The sequence below is a fragment of the Drosophila subobscura genome, chromosome U, assembly GCF_008121235.1.
Source record: "Drosophila subobscura isolate 14011-0131.10 chromosome U, UCBerk_Dsub_1.0, whole genome shotgun sequence".
Lineage (NCBI taxonomy): Eukaryota > Metazoa > Arthropoda > Insecta > Diptera > Drosophilidae > Drosophila > Drosophila subobscura.
Window position 1 is genome coordinate 10,943,656 of NC_048534.1, and position 19,895 is coordinate 10,963,550.

At 42.2% G+C, this 19,895-nt stretch overlaps 2 protein-coding genes across 5 annotated transcripts; both read right to left on the reverse strand.

Annotated features, from left to right (window-relative positions):
* Nucleotides 1-2,702: 2,702 nt before the first annotated feature.
* LOC117901001 lies at nucleotides 2,703-3,691 on the reverse strand. Its single transcript, XM_034811598.1, has 3 exons — nucleotides 3,540-3,691; nucleotides 2,965-3,491; nucleotides 2,703-2,899 (listed from the first exon to the last, which is right to left on the reverse strand). The coding sequence occupies exons 1-3, from the start codon at nucleotides 3,644-3,646 to the stop codon at nucleotides 2,784-2,786; spliced, it is 750 nt and encodes a 249-aa protein (XP_034667489.1). The 5' UTR covers nucleotides 3,647-3,691; the 3' UTR covers nucleotides 2,703-2,783.
* Nucleotides 3,692-13,178: 9,487 nt separating this feature from the next.
* On the reverse strand, nucleotides 13,179-18,317 carry LOC117901604 (proton channel OtopLc). 4 transcript variants are annotated; one of them, XM_034812417.1, is made up of 6 exons: nucleotides 16,976-17,244; nucleotides 15,402-15,848; nucleotides 15,151-15,303; nucleotides 14,868-15,085; nucleotides 13,864-14,808; nucleotides 13,179-13,801 (listed from the first exon to the last, which is right to left on the reverse strand). In XM_034812417.1, the coding sequence occupies exons 1-6, from the start codon at nucleotides 17,083-17,085 to the stop codon at nucleotides 13,284-13,286; spliced, it is 2,391 nt and encodes a 796-aa protein (XP_034668308.1). In that variant the 5' UTR covers nucleotides 17,086-17,244; the 3' UTR covers nucleotides 13,179-13,283. The 4 variants fall into 4 exon arrangements, with proteins under 4 accessions (XP_034668308.1, XP_034668310.1, XP_034668309.1 ...); XM_034812419.1 differs by lacking the exon at nucleotides 16,976-17,244 and adding an exon at nucleotides 15,918-16,033; XM_034812418.1 differs by lacking the exon at nucleotides 16,976-17,244 and adding an exon at nucleotides 15,914-16,031.
* Nucleotides 18,318-19,895: the final 1,578 nt, after the last annotated feature.

Below are 19,895 nucleotides of genomic sequence, written 5' to 3' on the forward strand. Positions count from 1 at the left end.
AACTATTCAAATGTGCAAACGAAAAGAGCTTTGCACTGTTTAACGAGCGGATTCTGGTTTCAAGTTTCCATTTTGAATGAGAAGTTGCTGGATGCTGCTGCCATGTTGACCCATTCATGAAGCTAGTCCCAAAGCTGCTCCCAAAGTTGGCAGTATGCAAACGCAAAAGTTGATCATTTTGGTTCTCCTGTTACGAGGATTCACGTTGCTCATTGGCATGCAAATTGGAAAATGTTTCATTTGGCGGTCGCAATCCTTCTCCTTTTCTCTCGTGCATTCAGCATTCGCATTCACATTTTTATGCACATAAATGTGGGGGTTTATGTTTATTGTTTATAAGTAAAGGTTAATAAGTGATTAAATATGGTATAACGGTACAAGAACTCGATTTCTGCATCGACTTTTACGTCGGAGGTTGGATAGAAACATGAAGAAACTATCCAAGGAGGTCTCGTCGGCAAAAATAGGGGAGCGTAAGCTGTCAATAAGTGCGATTGAAACGGCTCTCGCTGAAACGACAATGGAGTGTGCGCCCAACCTTCCGCGTAGACAAGCAAATTTTAGGAAATAAGACAAGAAAGGAGACCTTCTTGTATAGTTTCTTCATGGATAGAACTCCTCGGCGCTCTCTCGCCGATCGGTTGTCCGCTCTCGCTCTCTATTCGCTCTCCTTCGTTTTCTCTTTGCGTTGGCTCTCGTGTTTGGAATTCGCCGGGACGCGAATTCGCCTTTGCTCGTTTTGGTGTTTTGTCTAGGGATCGCAATTGGCAAAACCCAGCCCACATAAATATGAAAATGGGGAAAACAAAGCTGGTCTAACACTGCCAAAGAGCCACAAGAAGGAACTAATTGGTGGCCATGAGACAAATTCCAGCGAGCCATCATTTAATGTGACTAAAATGGGAATCTTTTTGCAAGCAGTTTCCAAATATTTATTCTTGCATAGGAGAAGGGATTCCCAAGCCCATCAACTTCATAGAAACTTCACTGCAGAAATATTTTGCACAGCTAATAAACTTGAACAACAATTCCTCAGAGCACTCCCATATCGCACTTGCCGCTCCACGAATATTTACCTGACCCAGACAAAACATCAAAGGTGAATCGGTCGGACGCTGAGTAATGTCTTCAATCAACTGCTGTGAAGTTGCTCTAGGGGAAGTGGCAACTGGGGATGGTCCATGGGCATCTCCGCTCATATTGACACTGTGTGTCCAAATACCATCGCCTCGAAGAGGGTAAATAAATGTGGCCACAACAAAAATTCAGATGCGGAGAGAGTCAGAGACTCTGACTCTGGTTTCCACGCCATCCATCCATCCATCCATCCATCCATCCAGCGGCTGTCGAACTGTCAGCGGCACTCGTTTCCCCATTCTGAGGTAAGAACAAAAATGTTGATTTAACATTATGGGTCACGGATTCGCTTTAAAAATATTTGCAGCAAAAAAAAACATTTCATCAGAGAAGTCTCCATGGGTTGGAGACTTTTTTTCTCCTTTCTCCTTTCTTCTTTTGTCTTTGTCGCCCCATCAGCGTTCTCCAATGAATGGCCGTAAACACTCTGGGCGTCATTCTGTTGCCATTGCAAATGCTTTCTGCCGTCGCTTCCTGACATTTTGCCTGCAGTGCTTAGACAATGGTTAAGCGTCGCCTGTTGTCTGGTTGCCAGCCATTTCCCCAGCCATTTGCGGGGTCTGCCGCCAGGGGATATGCAATTTTAATAGTCGGGCGATTGCTATCTGCAGCCCTTTTTAATTCATCTCTCCTTGGGAGGCTGCGAGAGACTTGCACGCATTGTTAGAGCCCCGAAGCGACCAGACGCGTACCTAAACTTCCACAGGATGCAAGAGGAATCGCAGATGAGAGTTGCAACTGGAGCAGCGATATGGAACTGAAACGGAGGTTGACTTTTGCGACATTAAAGCAAACCCACAGCACGTCAATGATCTTTGGTACTCACAATTATGGACACCGTTTGCCCTGGCCACGTGTGTACACAGTTGAAATGTCATCTGCACACCACAAAATTAGTTAAATTTAATTCCATTTCGTACAAGAATTGCAGGCCCCACACTGACACGGTCTTAATGCAAATCTTGTCCTACACTTGAGGTGTCTGTGAACTGACTTCCTGCTGTCTTTCCATTTAAATGAAATGCATAAATTTTTAGAAAGTCTGTCAAGATATTAATGATAAAATATGCACAACACTTGGCAGAATATAGAAGTTCAAGTAACGGCTATGATTTTTTTCCATAAATATTTCCTATTTTAAACTAAATTAAACAAAATCCTCTGTCAAAAATCCTCTGAAAAGATAAAAACAATAACGAATACAAAAACCAAAAAGAAAACTAAGAAAAACAGTGAAAAGCTGCTCATTGTTCTATTTGTGGCTCCTGGCACCACACTTCACCACAGGCACAGCAGCACCCAGGATCCCGAGGGGAAGATCTGGCTTTGGTCTGGTTTGGCCTGGACTGGACTGGTGTGAAAAGCATCAGAGTGGAAATGAATTGTCGTACGAGAAGACAGGGCGCGTCGAGGAGCAAGAATTTTGCTCTGTTGGACCCAAAGTTGGTTGTTTTATTGCCTTCGTTATTTCATTTAATTCAATTAGCGACAGCTGTTGAAAGATATAATTATGAGGGAAGGGAAGGGAAGGCATTAAGTAAGGGATAATCATGTTGTGGCGTTTCCGTGCCTTAAATTTGTTTGAGTGCAAAATGTTGTGTGAACTTTGAACACAAACTATTAAAATAAATCAACTTTCAGGAATCTTATCGTGGTAGAAGCTTGGAAGACTCCTCCACCGAGGCATCTATGCCGTAAAGTAAGATGGACATGAGGCAAGCCACGCCCAGGAGCAGAAGCACCTTGAAGACCTCGGATTGCACTGCAGTGGGTGAGAAAATGGAGTGAAGTTCCCGCCATAAATGCCACAAAGTGATCGATTCTTACCGATTTGCTTCACCAATTTGAACACTTTCTGGGGTGTGGCTTCTGCGGTGGGTTCTTGGTGGAGTTCCTTGAGTCTACTTTTCGTATAAGCCGCAAAACGTGCATTAGCCCAACCCTTCCCGAGTTTCTTGTTAGGTTTTTTTTGCTTCATGGTTGGGGACCAGCTGGAGTAGATCCGATAACGAACGAAATGCTTTCCTGTTGGAACTTTTTGAAGCTGATCGATCGTATCTGCATCTGCGATCTCTTCAGGCTGATCGACCTGCTCTTCCCCTGTCTCCTCCTCATTGAAATGTGTGATCCCAGCGTCCTTCACTCCCTTTGGTGGCAGTAGTCTGGGCGATGTCACTGCCAGCCGCTGTGACAGTTCGTACAGACCTTCCATGGAGGACATGGCTGCTCGCTCCTTCAAATCGGGAAGCACAAGCACTGCCTTCAGATGGCGATCCTCAATGTTCTCCTCACAGGGACTGCTCACAATGCCACTGGCTGTGACCTTTCCCCTGCTTGGATGGATCATGAGAGAGCTGCGTTGGATGGAAGTCAGAGGTGGAATCTCTTTCGAATTTACTTACGAATCTGATTTGAAGTTTTTGTTTCTGAAAGTGCTAATTAGCTGCTCTTCATCCGAATCATATTCGGTGGACGATGTGTCGCTGGGTTTGTCGCTTTTATGGGACATTGCTGTGACTTTTTCAGGATCTCATTCGAAAGGAACTGGAACGTTGACTGCTGAATATTGTTTGTGTGAAGGCATGCTTTGATGGAGAGTTTTGACTACTCTTTCTCTTGCTTTTCTACACCAAAAAACTGACTGAAACAGGATGTGACTTTCTAGTTTGTTCCCCTCTTCTGTCTGCCGGTTGACAGCCAAAAGTGTCGCACAGAGAGGCAGACGGGCAGGCACGTGCCCCGACCTAAAAATGTATGAAAAATAAATGCTGGAAATTGAATTGACTGAAATTTGATGGCCCAACCACGTGCAGGGCAGCGAAATGTTTGCATAATTTGTGGACAAATGCCAAAAAACAGAAACTGGAGAGACGAAAATGTTTTCTTCTTTCTTGCCTAATTACGTTACCCGACTCAAGACTCCGCTCCGATTCTAGCCTGCAAATCTCGATGGTAGCCTACTTTTCCAATTACCTCCAAGAGCTAAGAGAACATTTTGTGTGGTAAACCATTTTCGCAGCAGTTTCCTGACATGTTCTTCTGGCTGTGAGGTTCCGCTGACCGCGAGACTTTTGCTCGTCTGAAAGTACCCAAGAATGTGTCACGTTCGCGTTCAGAGTTCACGTGTGGGTGGATGTGGTGTCACCTGGCGACAAGGTGTTGTCTTTCATCTGGATTCCAGTGACTCATCTCCTGCCTCGAGGGAGAGCCGTGGCACTGTGATTAGACCGCCAGCACGTAGAGAGGACTTGGCACACAGCCAGATGCTGCTCCTCCAATCAGATGTCAATTACAGTGCAGATTACCGGGGATTTGTGGCTCCTTTGATCCGTGTTTTCATTTCGATCCCACAGATTATGACTGCTTTGGGGCCTCTGTGTCTCCATATGAATATATGGACATATCCATTTGCCAATGCCAACAAGTCGACAGATTAGAATGAATTATTCTCGCGCTTTCATTCTCATTATCCCCTTGGGACCACTCCAGCATGGGCTCAATGAAAGTTTATGAATTTCGTTTGTGCAAGATGAATGAGGATACCAGCGGAAGCGACCTTCGAAATGATTCTCATTCGTTATCATTGGATCGAATAAATCTGCTAAATTTGCCACCAGCAAATGAAGTGCTTCTCGAAAGATGAAAACCAATTTATTGAGATTAATAGATAAATTAATTTAATGAATACTTTTGGCTCTGCACAGTTTTCTTTTCGAGTTGCACCTTTTAAGAGTTTTTCCAATATTGTACGCAGACAGCTGTTGAAAAGTCATTGGCTAAAATCCCCTTGCAATGAAAATATAATCAATGTGCACAGTCCCATAAACTTCACAGAATACTGCCAGCAACAGTTGGCTTTAATGGAGCTGATCCACAGCCACATCCGCCAGCGGACAGTTGCCAACTTTTGTTGCGCCTTTTAAGCATGGACAAATATGTGCTCCGAAAGGTACAAATAAATATTTTATGCGATATTCGTGAATGGGAGATATCCACATTCTTCACCTATACTTTGATTCTGTTGGCTGCTCCCCTGCCGGCTACCAGCAAATGTAAATAAAATTCAATATTCTGTTAGCTCTCTGCCTGCTTGCCAGGCTGCTTCGTGTTCTCATCCTCGCAGTTTCCTCTCATGTCTTGGCAGCCTTTTCTGGGGGCGCCTTCCAACCCACTTGAAGGCTCGCAATCAACGCCACCAACAGAAGGCGGCGGGCAGGCGATGGCAATTGATGGCACTGCTCCACTGCTTCCTTTGCTCCACTTTCATTCGATCCGACAGCCAAAAGCTGAATGAAATTCAACCAAATTGGGTCACCACCAGCACGTGTGGATGCTGGCTTCAACCTCGTGGCAAAAATGGCACATTGCGTGATAGTTTTCGCTTGGGACACAACAAATGGGGCGGAAAGGGGAGAACTGGCTGCTGACTTTTGCGGCTAATCTGCATAACATAATCAGTTGTGTCGGGCAAAACAAAAACTGGCACAGAACTGACCAGAACTCGCATGTGTTACGCATGCCGGACATCATTTAAGTATTTGCCTTGACAAAAAAAGGGTTGCGGGGAAGGATGGGAAGATAGTTTGGAGACAGCTGTGAAATTTTGTTACCAAATTATCCTTGGATCTTAAAATCAGAATTAAACGCAGAGACAGATTCGAAAGTTCGTATCAATACCATCCTGAAAATAAATATTTAGAAAGAATATTTACAAGTTTTCAGTGCTGAAGCAGCTGTTGCCAGAGTCTTAAAATCGATGAACATAAAACTGATAATAAACTAAATTTATGTCGAGGCGGCTGTCGCTTGCTCATTGGCAGCAGCAGAAGGTACAAACACAAATTACACGAATTTCAGTCAGCTCTGCTTAGGTTGAAGGAATGCCGATGAATGCTGAGAGAAGAACAAAAGATAACTGGAGATAAAAACAAAGAGAGGAGATCCAGCAGCTGTAAAGCACATTTCACCCTCAAACTCTTCGATGCTTCAGTCTGCTGGCCACGTTTTCGGGGTGTTTCCAGTCAAGGACACTTTCGCCTGTCGAGTATTGTCAGCTCTACTTTAAATTGTTATGATGGCCATGCGGCTGCCCGCCCTCGAGTCCACCCAGCGAATTAGGACTTGTCCCTGAGCAAAGTATGGAAATGGAGACAAGACAAAAGGAGGAAAAATAAGAATGAGACGGCTGATTGGATACCCTTGCGGGTCCATTTTTTACTGCTTCCTTTTCTGTGTGACAAACTCTACCTTCAAGTCGTAATACTCTCTGAGAGGGTATTCAAAAAAGGGAGCGAATATCAATTTGCGGTTGCCTTTCTCGCGCTTATCTACGTTTCTGGAGCACCATGGTTCGGGCGTTGGGTTTATGGGCTCCATTTGAGATTTTCTATTTTTCACTTCTCGCTTTCTTATTGTTCTTTGTCCGCTCTTCCCCTTTCACAGTCCCCTTCCCCGTGCAATTGAGTTGAATGGCGGTTTTATTTGTACATTTGTTTCCATTTTCTGCTTGATTTTATCGGTTGTTCAAGCAATTTGTTTGCTTTCACCTTGCCCCGCGCTTGTTGCAGTTTTATTGCTTGGATTTCAATTATTTGGAGTTTTTATTTTCGCTCTAGATTTTGTTCGTTATCGGTATCTCTGTGGATACAAATTAACATTTAATGTTTCTGGAAATCTGTGGATAGGCATAAATAGAAGAGGTTTCAGCATACGTATTTCCAACAGAGAAATGTACTTCGTTTTGCATAGATTTCCTTCCCCAACGAACCGCATTCATTCAGCATTCGGTTACAACTGCATTCGGTTACAGCTGCATTCGGTTACAAATTAACTTCCCAAAACTTAAGGCGGAGAACTTAATATTATATTGGTTAACAGTGCAGAAAATAAGGGGAAATTTTACAGAAAGAAAGGCCCGCCTTTACATGCAACATGTCGCGTTCCAACCTGTTGCTGAAAGGATTTTTATGACTTCAAAAAATTAATAAAAAGTGTAATCCAAATCAAAGACGAAGAAGACAAATAATATTACAAAGAAGTAATTTTTCCGTTAGGTTATTTATTGACAATCATGAGAAATTACTACGACTATGTGCATAAGGGTGTTGGCCGCTGAAATGTGTCACTCTCCCTGTAACTTTTGGCAATTTATGTACATATATTTAGCAGATATCAATTTTAGAATCCAGTTCCCACATTTTTATGTTTAAAAACTTCTCATTTCAACACCTGAGACTGTCGTGTTATTTGAAGTGTTTTCGCAATGTTTCCCTTTCAAACAGTTTCAGTTCAAACCCAACCAACATAACTTAAATGTGGAATGTAAACTGTTTATGTACTTATGTATGTAAACTAAATCAGCTTTAAGGCACTCTAAAGTGCTGTTATTTGATCAACTCAGTGGAGCTGTGCGTAACAACTCAATTAAATCAATTAGTGCGAGACAGAATGAAAGCTGGACAGTGTGCTGTTGGCCGCACATTTGTAAATGTCTGTTTGAGTGCGTGGTTTGTTTGTATTTGTGCCCAAGGATTGGCGAATTGGGTCGGGCATTCGACCCTTGCCTAAACGTTGTTATTGGAGCACAAGTTAGTGTATTATTGTTGTGGATTTTCCGATCTTAAAAGAGTTTATTTTAAAACAATTTTTCAAATTAAACTTTGGTGAAGAGAGAAAAGTTGTGGAGGCTACTAAAAACTTAAATAGAAAAAATTTCTTGCCCGTTGAAAAAACATTTTCATGTTTTTCCATAATAACACAGTAGCAGCGCCCGAACAAGTGTCCTTAATTTGTGGTTGAGGAAGAAGGAAGAGAAATGAATAAAACAACAAGGCAAACTTTTCCAATCTCTCAGGAGCTGCCGCATTGTGCAGGAGGGACTCTAGAGAAAGCTGCCTTGCTGCTGATGAAGATGATGAACACATTATGAAAATAGCTTCACATTAAAAAACACATTTTATTTATGGTTTTTATATTTCCGACCTTATTTTAATACTATACGCAATAGAATTGTTCATTTTATGGGAAATAGATTATTCCAAAGTCTCTCGTTTTATTTTTGTTAGCTTTTTATGGCCAAAGAAATGTAAATTTGCATTTTTATGATTTAATTTTCCAAATGCATCTCAATCAGTAGTAAATAGTCAATTTTTATGGCAACCAAGCTTCCGGAATATCGTAAAAAGTTCATAAAAACTTTAATTTCGATTGTATTTATGCGAGAAATGTGCGGCTATTTGTACTAAATAAAATGTTAATTTCACCAGTTAAACTTATTAATAAGCAGACTAATGAATTAACAGTTATCAAGAAATTTATGTATATTTACTTGATGAAAATATGACCATTGAAAGGCGAATTTCGCTGCAAATTTAATTAAACATGTGGGACCTTAATATGGTTTGCAGTTTATTCTTGTTTATTCACTACAAAGTTTCTTGTAGTTTTCCCTTCCGTTTCTTCTTTGCACTTTACCGTTTGATATTGTCCGCTGCTTATACCCTCGCTGTGCACGCACCGTCTTGTCCGCTGTCTGACTCATAGCTGCGTTGTTGTTAGTGTTAGAGAGAGCGAACATGTGTAAGGACAGATCAAAAGAGAGACGGTAAATGGAGAGCTTCGTGCGTGCGTGTTGCTCTGCAGCAAGCTGCTTTGCTAGAGAGAGATGGATGAATCGAGAGAGAGCTGCAAGCTACAAAGCTAGCTGTAGCTGAGCTGCAGGCGATGAGAGTGTGAAAGGGGTGGTTCTCGATGCTCTCAGTGCAGTCCATGATGCAATTATACATTCAAATTTAAATAAATAGAGTAGGGCGAACGGATCACAGACATTAGCTGTCACTTCTGGGGCAGGGCAGCCAATTGGGAAACGGCCATCAGCCAATAGATTTTTCGGTGAAAGCAAATTGAGCTGCCAGCACACATCTTTAATCGGGACTTTATTCGGCATTCACATGCACGCTTACATTTACAACTATCTTATGTGTACATACATATGTACATATGTATATTCCAATTTTATGTTTGCCTTCGATTCGATTTCCCTGTGGTCCCTGTGTGACGTTGGTAATTTTATTGCTGCCTTTTGATGGCATACAAAGGCAGCTCCCGATCCCTCCCTTTCTAAATGCTTGTCGATTTCATTTCCCAATCGAAAGCAAAGCATTGAACGGAGAACGTTTACCTTTACGAAAAAGATGTTCTCTCTCAATGAAAATCCAAGTTTTGGCAGTTGAATTTTCCTTAGATCTGCATAGATGGGCATTTCGTTTGATTCGAAGCCAACTCACTTGCATTTCTAGCCAATTGTGGCTTTGATGTTCGGGCATAAGGCACCGCATGTGCATTTTTTTGTTGCCAAGCCCTTATATTCAATACCCATGTCATTCATATCCTTTTGAGTTCGGTTTCCTGACGTGCTGCGGTCGAAATGGTATTTTTTCAACAGCATGAGCACGTTGTTTGTGGACACAATTAATCAAACACGAGCCAAAGAACGAGAGGACAAAAAACACGGAAATGTTCAATTCAATATTTCAACCCAAATATGTTTCCCACAACCACAAACAGCCGTCGCCCAATATTAAGTTGATAAGTGCAAATGCCACACGTAAATGTTGAACATTCTGTCGAGTCAAATTAGCAAAAGAAATTAATCGCTGGAGCAGTTGTGACATCAGAGTATAAATACAACAATTACGCAATCGTTTCGTTCGAATGCCACAACATCGACAGTTGAGAAACAATTTCGATCTGCAGAAGGTGGCAGGTGCAACAAAATATGAATATATTTTCAGATATTTAGTTCCTTTGGCTTAGAAGTGCTTTGGGCAATCCTCAATATAAACCTAAAACTTTTCGCTCATTTTAAATTCTATCAACCTTTTGCCCTGCAACTGTGCAGAGCATCCAAACTGCACACCAGGCATATCTATGGTGGGCCAAAACCCCAATGGCACCTCAGGGAGATGCAGGGAATAGATAGCTGACCTCGGGGCTGGCACAGAAGCAGCACCGGGCGAAGCTTCTCGAAATTTGTTAGTCATTTGGGAAACAAGAAACAAGAAAGTTAATTACTGGCAGAAGCGCCAAATGTAATTGAAAATGTGATAGCTATGAAATAAGTAATTTAATTGAAATGTTTTTAGATTTGTTTTTAAACAAACTGAATGCGTTTGGTACTGGCTTGTGTCTTCCGTGTCAAGAGTAAAGGGAAATCATTTCCAAATAAATCTTCTAGAGTGTCACATTTGTTGACCTGCAAAAGGTACAGATAAATTTAAATTTTGAGCCATTCATTGCGACCCTTCTATCAAATGTCCATCACTCATTTGCATGTGTCGCACGGGTCAAAAATAAACAAAACTAAAGCAATCGCAGCCTAAAACTAAATGCATATTTTCATTTCCATTATGAATGTGTTACATGTTTTTGTGTTACATTTATCTGTGGAAAAATATTCGCGCGAGCAACTGTCACCAAAATGAATTATTTCGCGCGACTTTTATGTATCCAGAACTTTGGGCTGTCCATTTGTCACGCGTTTTTGCTCGAGTCAAGCGAAACTGTTTCTTTTTGCACATTCAATTGATAAACGACAGGGGCTAGTGTGGATTTTAGCCGGTGCACCGCGGTGGTCAACGTATATTTTATCACTTTTTATTATCAATTCGAAGCGTACGACTCGTCCGTTCTATTGCACTGCTTTTACCATGGAAATAAACTTTAGCTTCTTTCATTATTCATGTCTGTTGTACCTGCACATAGCTGCTAGCTGCTGATCAATCATTCATTCGATATTGCAATGCCGTGCCAATGATTGACAGCTTCGCGCATTTCTGGCATCGAAATTGAATATTTTTGTTGGTGAAATGTTGAAATGGACTTAAAAAATTGTGCAAGCAATAGATGGAGTCCATAAATTGTTGGATTTGCACTGAAATGCACCACTGCGGACGTCTTCCTTTGAAAAGGTTAATTGTGTCTTTCAAATGTCTTTGGCCAACCATGTGCGTGGCTTACGTGTTTCGTTTGCCAAACACAAGACTGGAGAGGATAAAAGCCACAAAAGCCAACACGTTTTGTTGCATTTTCTATGGACAGGAAAAATGCTCTCGATCTACGTGATGCTTGTCCCTCCTTGGAGTCAGTGGTACATTTAATACGTGGGAACTTGTATTTCTATTAGCTTTTTGATGCAGAAAGTTTTCCAGTTGCAGCCGGAAAAGTACTTTAAAGAGTGGTAATTTAAATGTATCTAACTTTCCGTTCCTTAAGATGACTACTTTAGGGTCAGAAATGCTTTAAAAAAAACGAAAAAATAATTTATTTCAATCAATTTGAATTCAAATTCGTTTCTGGGTTTCAATAAGAGATGAAAGAATTATTTGGTATTTAAATTAGTTGACAGGGCACCTCATCGGCTGCTTTATCGTTTCCTGTTCGTGCTTTACGAGGTTCCCATCTTCATCAACATTCGTCCACTTTGCTCAGCCATTTGCTTGCCTTTAAATTTCCGTTTCCGCTCGAACCACTTGGTTCATGAAAATGACATTTCCGTCACTCCGAGGCGCCAGCAACATCAAGTTAGCCGACGTCCATCATTGTGCTTAGCGCTGCCGCGTCATTTCCATTTACAACTTTGGAATAATTCTTCGGGTTTTTTCCCATTCAACTTCCAGTTGACATCTGGCCTGGTCGGTTGATGATGGCTTCATAGAAACAGACAACGACTGCAATTTTTCCCCACTGACTTATTTATGTTGGCAATCGAGGATGTCGCTTGACAATGGAGCTCCGATATTTATTAAAACCATTTGAATGGAGTTCCTTGAATCATTTGTAGAGTCAATGAAAGCCAGATGGATTTTATTGATTCAGTTTTAATGCCTGTCTTGCTCTGGCTTACATTTCCATTTGCTGCATTTATTTTCCTTATCTTTCCATCTGTAATTACCTAAATCCGTTCGCTAATTGCACTTTCTACTTTATTTTGGTGGAAAATCGAGTTGGAGAGGTTCTCAAATGAGAGTTTAAAGCAAAAACAATTTTTAAAACCGTAAGCGATATTTATTTACATTTTCTTATATACATTTTTAATGCATTTTTTAATTCTAATACATATTAAAAATCCCCCTTGGAGATGTGTGGGTTAATATTAATTTCAAATAATGCAGAACAAGGTCATGTACGAATATCAGTTTCTGGAAGCTAACGAGGTCAACTGATGGTTTTTCTTCTACCTGATTACCCATGCGGCTCACGTGTTCACCTGAGGCCATACATCACTGGATTTGTTAACCCCAAATTGCACGTTTATTATCTGTGGGCGTGCCACCTGAATAACAATATACAATAACCCGAAAAAGGGAATAATTCAAATGCGCCAATTCATCAGCTTCATGGCTCAATACCTTTTTATTTACCTTAATGTTTCTATTTGAAAGTCCCTCCTCGAAGATACACCCTCATGGCATATCAAATTTATGCCCATTCGTTTACCGATTCCCCCCTCCAGCATCTACCATTATTAACATAAATCTTTCTTGGGAGGCGCATACGCAACAGGAAGCGGAAACGGAAACGACAATTTGTCAATTGTCTGCGTCAACATTTTCTGGCACACGATTTATGTCAGCCAAGATAACACGGAGACGCGAATGCTTTTATGATTTTATTTGTGGAGAATACAAATTCCTAAGGGGCTGTTTTTATTGATTGTTATTCCTAGATTTTATATTCAAATAAAGCAGCAAACTGGGGACTCAAGACATTTATGTAATAATAGAAAATAACTTAACTCTGTGTAAGTTTTTCCTGCTTTTTGCAGTTCTCAACCTTAACAAAGTAGCTTTCAAAATGATGCATTTTATGGAGCATAAACAAAGCCTAACTTGGCCCATAAATAATTTCGTAAATTCTCAAAATTATCTCTACTGCCTAAAGTATTTTTCATTTGCTGAATTTAATAGTTTAAAATGCCAACAATAGCCGTAGATGTTCCCTGAATGTGTAGCTTTATGGCCAATAAAAAATTCAACACCCAATTGAATAAATTAAATCTTTATTTGCGCTCAAATTGAAGCAGCAGCTCGCACTTCTGTGCACATAAATTATGGAATAAACACCTAAAGCTGTAAATTAACTAAAAACTAATGTGCCTTGGCCTTGTAGGTGACTTTCCAAACCTCAAAGAGGCAGATCGTGGAATGGAATCGATAGAAAATGGCCAGCGGCATGGATATATGCGTAATGATCGTCCAGCCCCAGACGCCAAAGAACTCCAAATGGGATTCCCGGAACACGGCGCGACCCTTGATGAGGGTATTCACGAACCAAATGGCAATATTGGCCACCAGCAGAAATGTGATAATCTCTCGTCCCGGCTTCCGGCGCACCTGCTTGGCGCCCTTGCAGCGCCGATGGCTGGCATGGAGGATGAACATGGTCTGCAGGGAAGTCTGCACCACGCCAAACACCTCAGCGATGATGCCCTCGACGCGATCGGGTACCGTGTCCCATTTGGCAAAGTAGCTGCCCAATATGCTGAACATTCCGTACAGGTAGACGCCCGTTTGGGCCACAATGAGCAGGAGATTGTCCAAGTCCATGGAGTGGTGCTCGTCGCTGGTGTCCTTAATGTATCGCAGATCGCGCATGAGGAACATGCCTGAAAGTGCACAAAGTACAGATACAAATTTGATCACTTTTCCCGAGGTTTAATTCCCTTACCCGTAATCACAGCTGCAGCGCACATAAAGTACATGAAGGTCTCCCAGAGAGTCACTTCCTGAGTGGCGACCAGCTCGTAGCCCGGCTGGGTGTACAGCACAAAGTACATGATCATGGCGATGATTGTCATCACGATGATCATAATGCCGAAGAAGAGACCCTTGTGGGACTGCGAGCAATCCACGGAGAAGTGATGGGCCGGCTTCTGGGCCACAGGCTTGACGGAGTTCTTGCGCGTCTTGTCAATATCCGGTATGGATTTAACAGTCTTCCACATCTCGTACAGGATCACGGCGCAGATCAGTGAGTACTCAATGGTGCAGGGAAACAGGAAGGGAGACAGCTGCTGCACCAAGGCACCCATAATTGTGGTGCGGGAGCAGCCCGTGAAGGCCGCTGGTGTGGGCGATGGCGTCACCGTGACGTTGGCTATGATGGAGCTCACATTGGCCAGGAGAGTATGATTTACAGTCAAGTGTGCCTTGTGGTGGTGCAGTGATTCATTCATCGCCGACCAATTGGGCAGGCCATGGGTGCCATTGTGCATGATGGGGTCATGGTCTGGATCAGCATCGTGGTGGCTGATGTGAAAGATCTCGTGCTTGGTTTCCTCGACCAGAACGTACAGCCACTCGCAGAGGTTTGTGGCCACCATGTGCATCAGTCCGAACCGTGAGGTCACTTTGTGTCTCGCCATATCCATGTAGGTTGTGTTCAGGAAGATAAACTGCACCTGAGCGATGCACAGAACCATGCGACAGATGGGTGTGATGGCCACGAACACATCGCGACAGCCGGGATGTCCATTCAGCTCAAAGAACTGACCAAACTCCAGACCAGAGTAGACCATTGTGCCAATGGCAAAGGCAATGGCACCGACTCGTAGATAAAAGCTCCCAAAGTGCGTGACTTTATGCTTGAGGTGTACATTGCTGTTCTTCTCATCTGGAAAGGGAATTTAAATCTGAGAAAATGTATGCCTGGGATTCTGTGCTTGTTCTTACGAAAGTCTTTGAGAGCATTGAAGAGCGATCGATTTCGAAAGGCACTGATGTACAGGAAGATGACAAAGAGTATGCTGCCCACATACAAATAGACATAGAAGCCCTGATACACATAGGTGGGTATCTGCTCCGAAATAACCTCCGTGATGGGCAGACACACGCCCAGCAGAACCAGCAGCTTGCAATATGTGGCCGAGAGCGCTGAACTTATGGCATCGCTGTGGAAGGAGTTTATTTATTTTCAGTCTTTAATGTAGAGATCGAGTTTTCGGCAGATAATTACTTTCCCGTGCGACGATTCTTCTCCTTCTGCTGCTTGGCCTGATAGCTTTTTGCGCCATTGTCAAAGAACGCTGTGGATCCATTTCGGGCACTCGCCGTGCCGCTCTGTAGATTGATGGTCGCTGTGCTGCCACTGGCTGTGCTTTGCAGATTACTGAAAGGACAAAACAAATCAATTAGCTTCACACCTCAAAGAGTAAGTTTAGCTGTGGAGGGGATGGAATTATTATAAGCTAGAACACATATTGGTACCCTTTGGCAGCACGCGGTGAGAGGAATCCGTTGCCATCTTTGCGCCCAAACAACGGTGGTCGCTGCGTGAGAATCTCCTGCAGCAGCAGCGATGGCCGTCGCGAAACCTGTAGGGTACACGCAGAGTCGTCGCGATGGAAGCCAATCGTGGGCATGGGCAGCAGGGCCTGGCGTTGACTGGCGTGCTCCACAACGTCTAGATTCGTCTGGGACTTCGCCAGCGGCGAAATCGGATGCGGCGACATAACGGGTATGTTGTGATGTCCGCAATGGTCGCACGAGGTTCGAGCGTAGCGAATGACTTGGTTCGAGGTGGCGGCTGCCGAGTGCGGCGGTGTGCCCGGCACCGAAGACGGCAGCGAGTTGGGCGGCAGACGTGAGAAAGATGCCGATTTGTTGGGCGCACTTATTGAAATATATTCACACACATCGGTGGGTATGCGGTGGCTGTGGTAGGATGGAAAAACTAGTTACAAGGCGAGTCAGGAGCAACGCTTCCTGCAGTGGCACACATACATGAGCTGAAAGACTCGCGAAAATACTGCGACAAGTTCAATGTTCCCCGATCAACTGATTCCACCACGGACATTTGACTATGGTCAACGATTTGATGTCGTTGGCCCGACCCTGAAGAAAGCCAAAAACTTTGATGGGTGCCCGCCTCTGATTGCTTTTTGATCGATTTCTGTCCACAAATTGTGATATTATCATTATCAGGGCAGCGCGTGTTCCCGGCTGAACAGTTGTCTCATCAATCAGCAGCTAGATAAGCGATTCCCCTACCATGGTTCCTGTTTATATAAACATTAAGTGATCACGTTTTCTTTTCTTTGCACAATCAGTGTCTGGTTTTTAAGCCGAGTCTTTGTGCGACGGAAAGCAAACGACAAGTGGGAGGTGTTTTGGTCGCTTGTGCGAAAACCTTTGCAAAATGGATGTGATGGGACACAAATTGTTTTAACTCAAAGAAAATAAATATATGTAGGATAAGTTTATTAAACCAAACACGACTGCACAACTTGACAACGGATTGCCGACCGCTCTCTCTCTCTCTGTGTGCTCTGACGCTGCCACGCTCTCTCGCTCTCGCGATCTCCTCTTTGACCTATGCTCTCTTCTCTCTGCTCTCTTAGGGTGGGTCCACGCTTGTACGCTGAGCTAGCCTTCTTACATATATTTGAGTTCTATTTGCATTGGAAAAGCTACAAATAATCCGAGAAATTTGTATATTTATTTATATCCACATAATTTCAGGGAAATGAGAATCCTCTAAATTGTCAATAAGAGTCTGGATATATTTTCACTTAGATCAGTGAAGAATAGATTCGTTTTCTCTTTGAATAAACCAGATTTATTTGTGTATAATTGTTATCTAATCGCTGCAATCACCCCAGCCATACAGTCACACACAAACCCGTGGCTCAAGTGCTATTATTCCACCAACACACTGACAAACTGATGGCAAAAATGCACAATGATATCAGTGAATGAGAACTGCCCAGAGATGAGTATTTCTGTATTTATATGTGCCACTGCAGTTGCTTCTACGAGTAAATATTAGAACCGAAACGCACTTCTTTTTCTTGGCCACAACATCATCGTGGTAGTGAACGCGCTGCTTGGTTTTCCACAGATTAATGGGCTCATCGTACATGGCGCTCGATTTTAAATTGGATAATGACATATCTCAGGCACTGCGCAGTTCTATTGGATCAACACAAACACACACGGACAGGGAAAAGGTCAGTAGATCAGGCGCTTAAAAGCCGAACTAGACTGCGAATTTTGGCGAATACTGGGATCACTTTTCACAGCCTAGCAGACCCGTAACACTTCGGAGACTGACTCTCAGACGCCTCAGACGGCTTTTTCAATTGCCGGAGAAGCTATCGGCGAGACGATATTTGAGTAACTGATTAGCGTTGTCATTAGCTTGCTATTTTTACCAGTACGAGTACGATCTTGTGCATGTTTATATAAATCTATTGCAGCCATATTATTGGCTTAATTTATTAGCCTATTTGCACATCATCAAGCGGGCTTGAAGCTGGCTACATGCAGCATATAGTCGGTGTACATGCTCATAGTCTCGTGTTTACATAAATCTTATGTACGGAGATCTTCAGTTTCGCGCTCTATTTGGGTTTTGGCATTGCCTGCCGGCACGCAACACCTTTACGTCATTACAGCCACTTGTGAGTTCTCTTAATTAACATGTAAAGAGTGCCATAAACAATTGTAACTTATATGATATGGAAGCGGCTCTCACGAGCAGTCTAGAAAAGCGTTCTGGGTAGCGGTACAAATATTTCACTTTCTGCATGTGTCAATGGAAGACTCTTTTAATCAATGCGAAGAGTGCGCTGAGTGGTAACAGATCCGCTTGACGTGACGTCATAAATGTATTCGCTTTGGCTCGCTATCATTAAGTTTGTGTTTGGTACACGGAAAAACTCAATCAGTGAGTCATGCGATGATTTAGCGGTGAAAGTTATTATTTGGCAGTACCATGACAGTTCCATGGTACGAAATATTTTCAAATGGGAGCGTAGGCAGGTGACTAACAACTCAACTAAAATCTAAGTAAATTCCATAATAATTGTTTCACTAAAGAACCAAACAAATGTTTTTGAAACCAGTTTTAACATTTAAACACAAATTAATTATTTATTTTATTAAATTTGTTATTATAAAATACACATTTAGTTATAATATAAATTTTCATTATTATTTTATGACTATAAGTCTCGAAGTATTTAAGTATCTTTACCTGAAAGTAACCGTAGGCATTCTTTGGTATTCAATGGCACTGTTACGTTCCACCATTAATTTTGTCACTGTATCTTGAAATATCTATTTTTCACACTCTTAATATTATTATAAATATCGCATTTAATCCAGATACTTTCGCTGATGTCTTATGTTTTGTATGTTATTACAGCACCCACGAATAACATTGTGCAGATGGTAGCACAGTTCTGGAAAAACTGAAGCCGAAACCAGACATCGATTCTTATCGCTAGACTCTTGTTGGTGTCTCCTAAATATTTATAATACAAACATACATTTATGTAGACCACGCCTCCGTACACGTAATTTGGTGGCTAGTTAATACCCAGATATTAGCAATGGTTACAGTTGGGAGCCCTGCCCAGGTGTGGACTGAAGGTACATAACTTGTATTGCCTTATCGTGTGAGGAGTCTCCCATTCCGCCCCTGATTGTTAGCTGAAGCACTTTCTTGAGGAACATTTGTTTAAGAATAAATATTAGTACTACGCTTATCAGTACGTACAAACATACATTAAAATCAGTTTAGTAATATCAGACGGCGCTTCTGTTTACGCTTGTAATCAATTATTTCTGTCAATATTTGTGCCCTCGTAAGCATTCTCATTTTTATCGGATGTTCCTTCATACACTTGAAGATATCAATAGACAACAATGAAAGTCGGGCCAAGTTCATCATTACTACCAAAATAAAACTGTTCGGTCATTGGAAGATAGTTGAATGTGTGTCATCAGATTATTCGTTTAGGAACAAAGGTCAAGAGAGTGGATTTATCTGTACATTGCAGCTGCAGCGCAACAAGCGCGCACGACGCTCTCTCTAGTTACCGTCTCTCTTTTGATCTGTACTTGATCGCTCTCCCTGCGCTCGCTCTCTCAAACACCAACAACAACGCAGCCATGAGTCAGACAGCGGACAAGACGGTGCGTGCACAGCGATGGTATAGGCAGCGGACAATAACAAACGGTAAAGTGCAAAGAAGACAACGAAAGGGAACACTGCAAGCAACGTATGCTTTCGTAGGCTGATTGCTTGCGGTAGACAAGGACAGGAAACTATCTCTTCCCGGCGCTTTTGTTTGTGTCTAGTGTCTCAGTCTCTCTGTAACATTTTTCGTCTTGCCGATTGCGCTTTGGCCTTTCAGCGAAAATAAACCCAGTTTAGAAACTAAGAATATGAGGAGTCCCATTTGAAGATCCAATGAATATGTAGATACTTTTCCACCATGCTTCTGAAATGATTAGCTCTTAAAAACTTTCTATCTATAACTTCTGAAAATATTCAATCGATAAAGACCTATCATGGCAAAAGTTCCATTTCTTTCTTCTAATTGCAAGTCAAACAATAATTGCCCTTTAGCATTTTCATTTCAACAGCAAATAACAAAAATGTTATTTCAAATTTCCTTTTCAATTTTTCAACTGGAAATGGCAGACGAGACTGCGAACAAACCCGAAAAGCAAAAAGAAAACCGACGAAAATGTTGCACAAAATCCCAGACCATAATTCAAGTCAAGAAGGGAAGAAAAAAAAACAATCACATCCTGAGCTTTGGTTTGGCTTTGATTTGGTTTGTTCGACTCTTTTGGCCAAGCTTGGAATTATTTCTTTTGTCTTTGTAGCTTTTTGCCTGAGGACTGCTCAGAGAGAAGTACTTGCTGAGAGTTTTGTGCTAATAAAATTGTTTCAAAGTAGAAGAATAA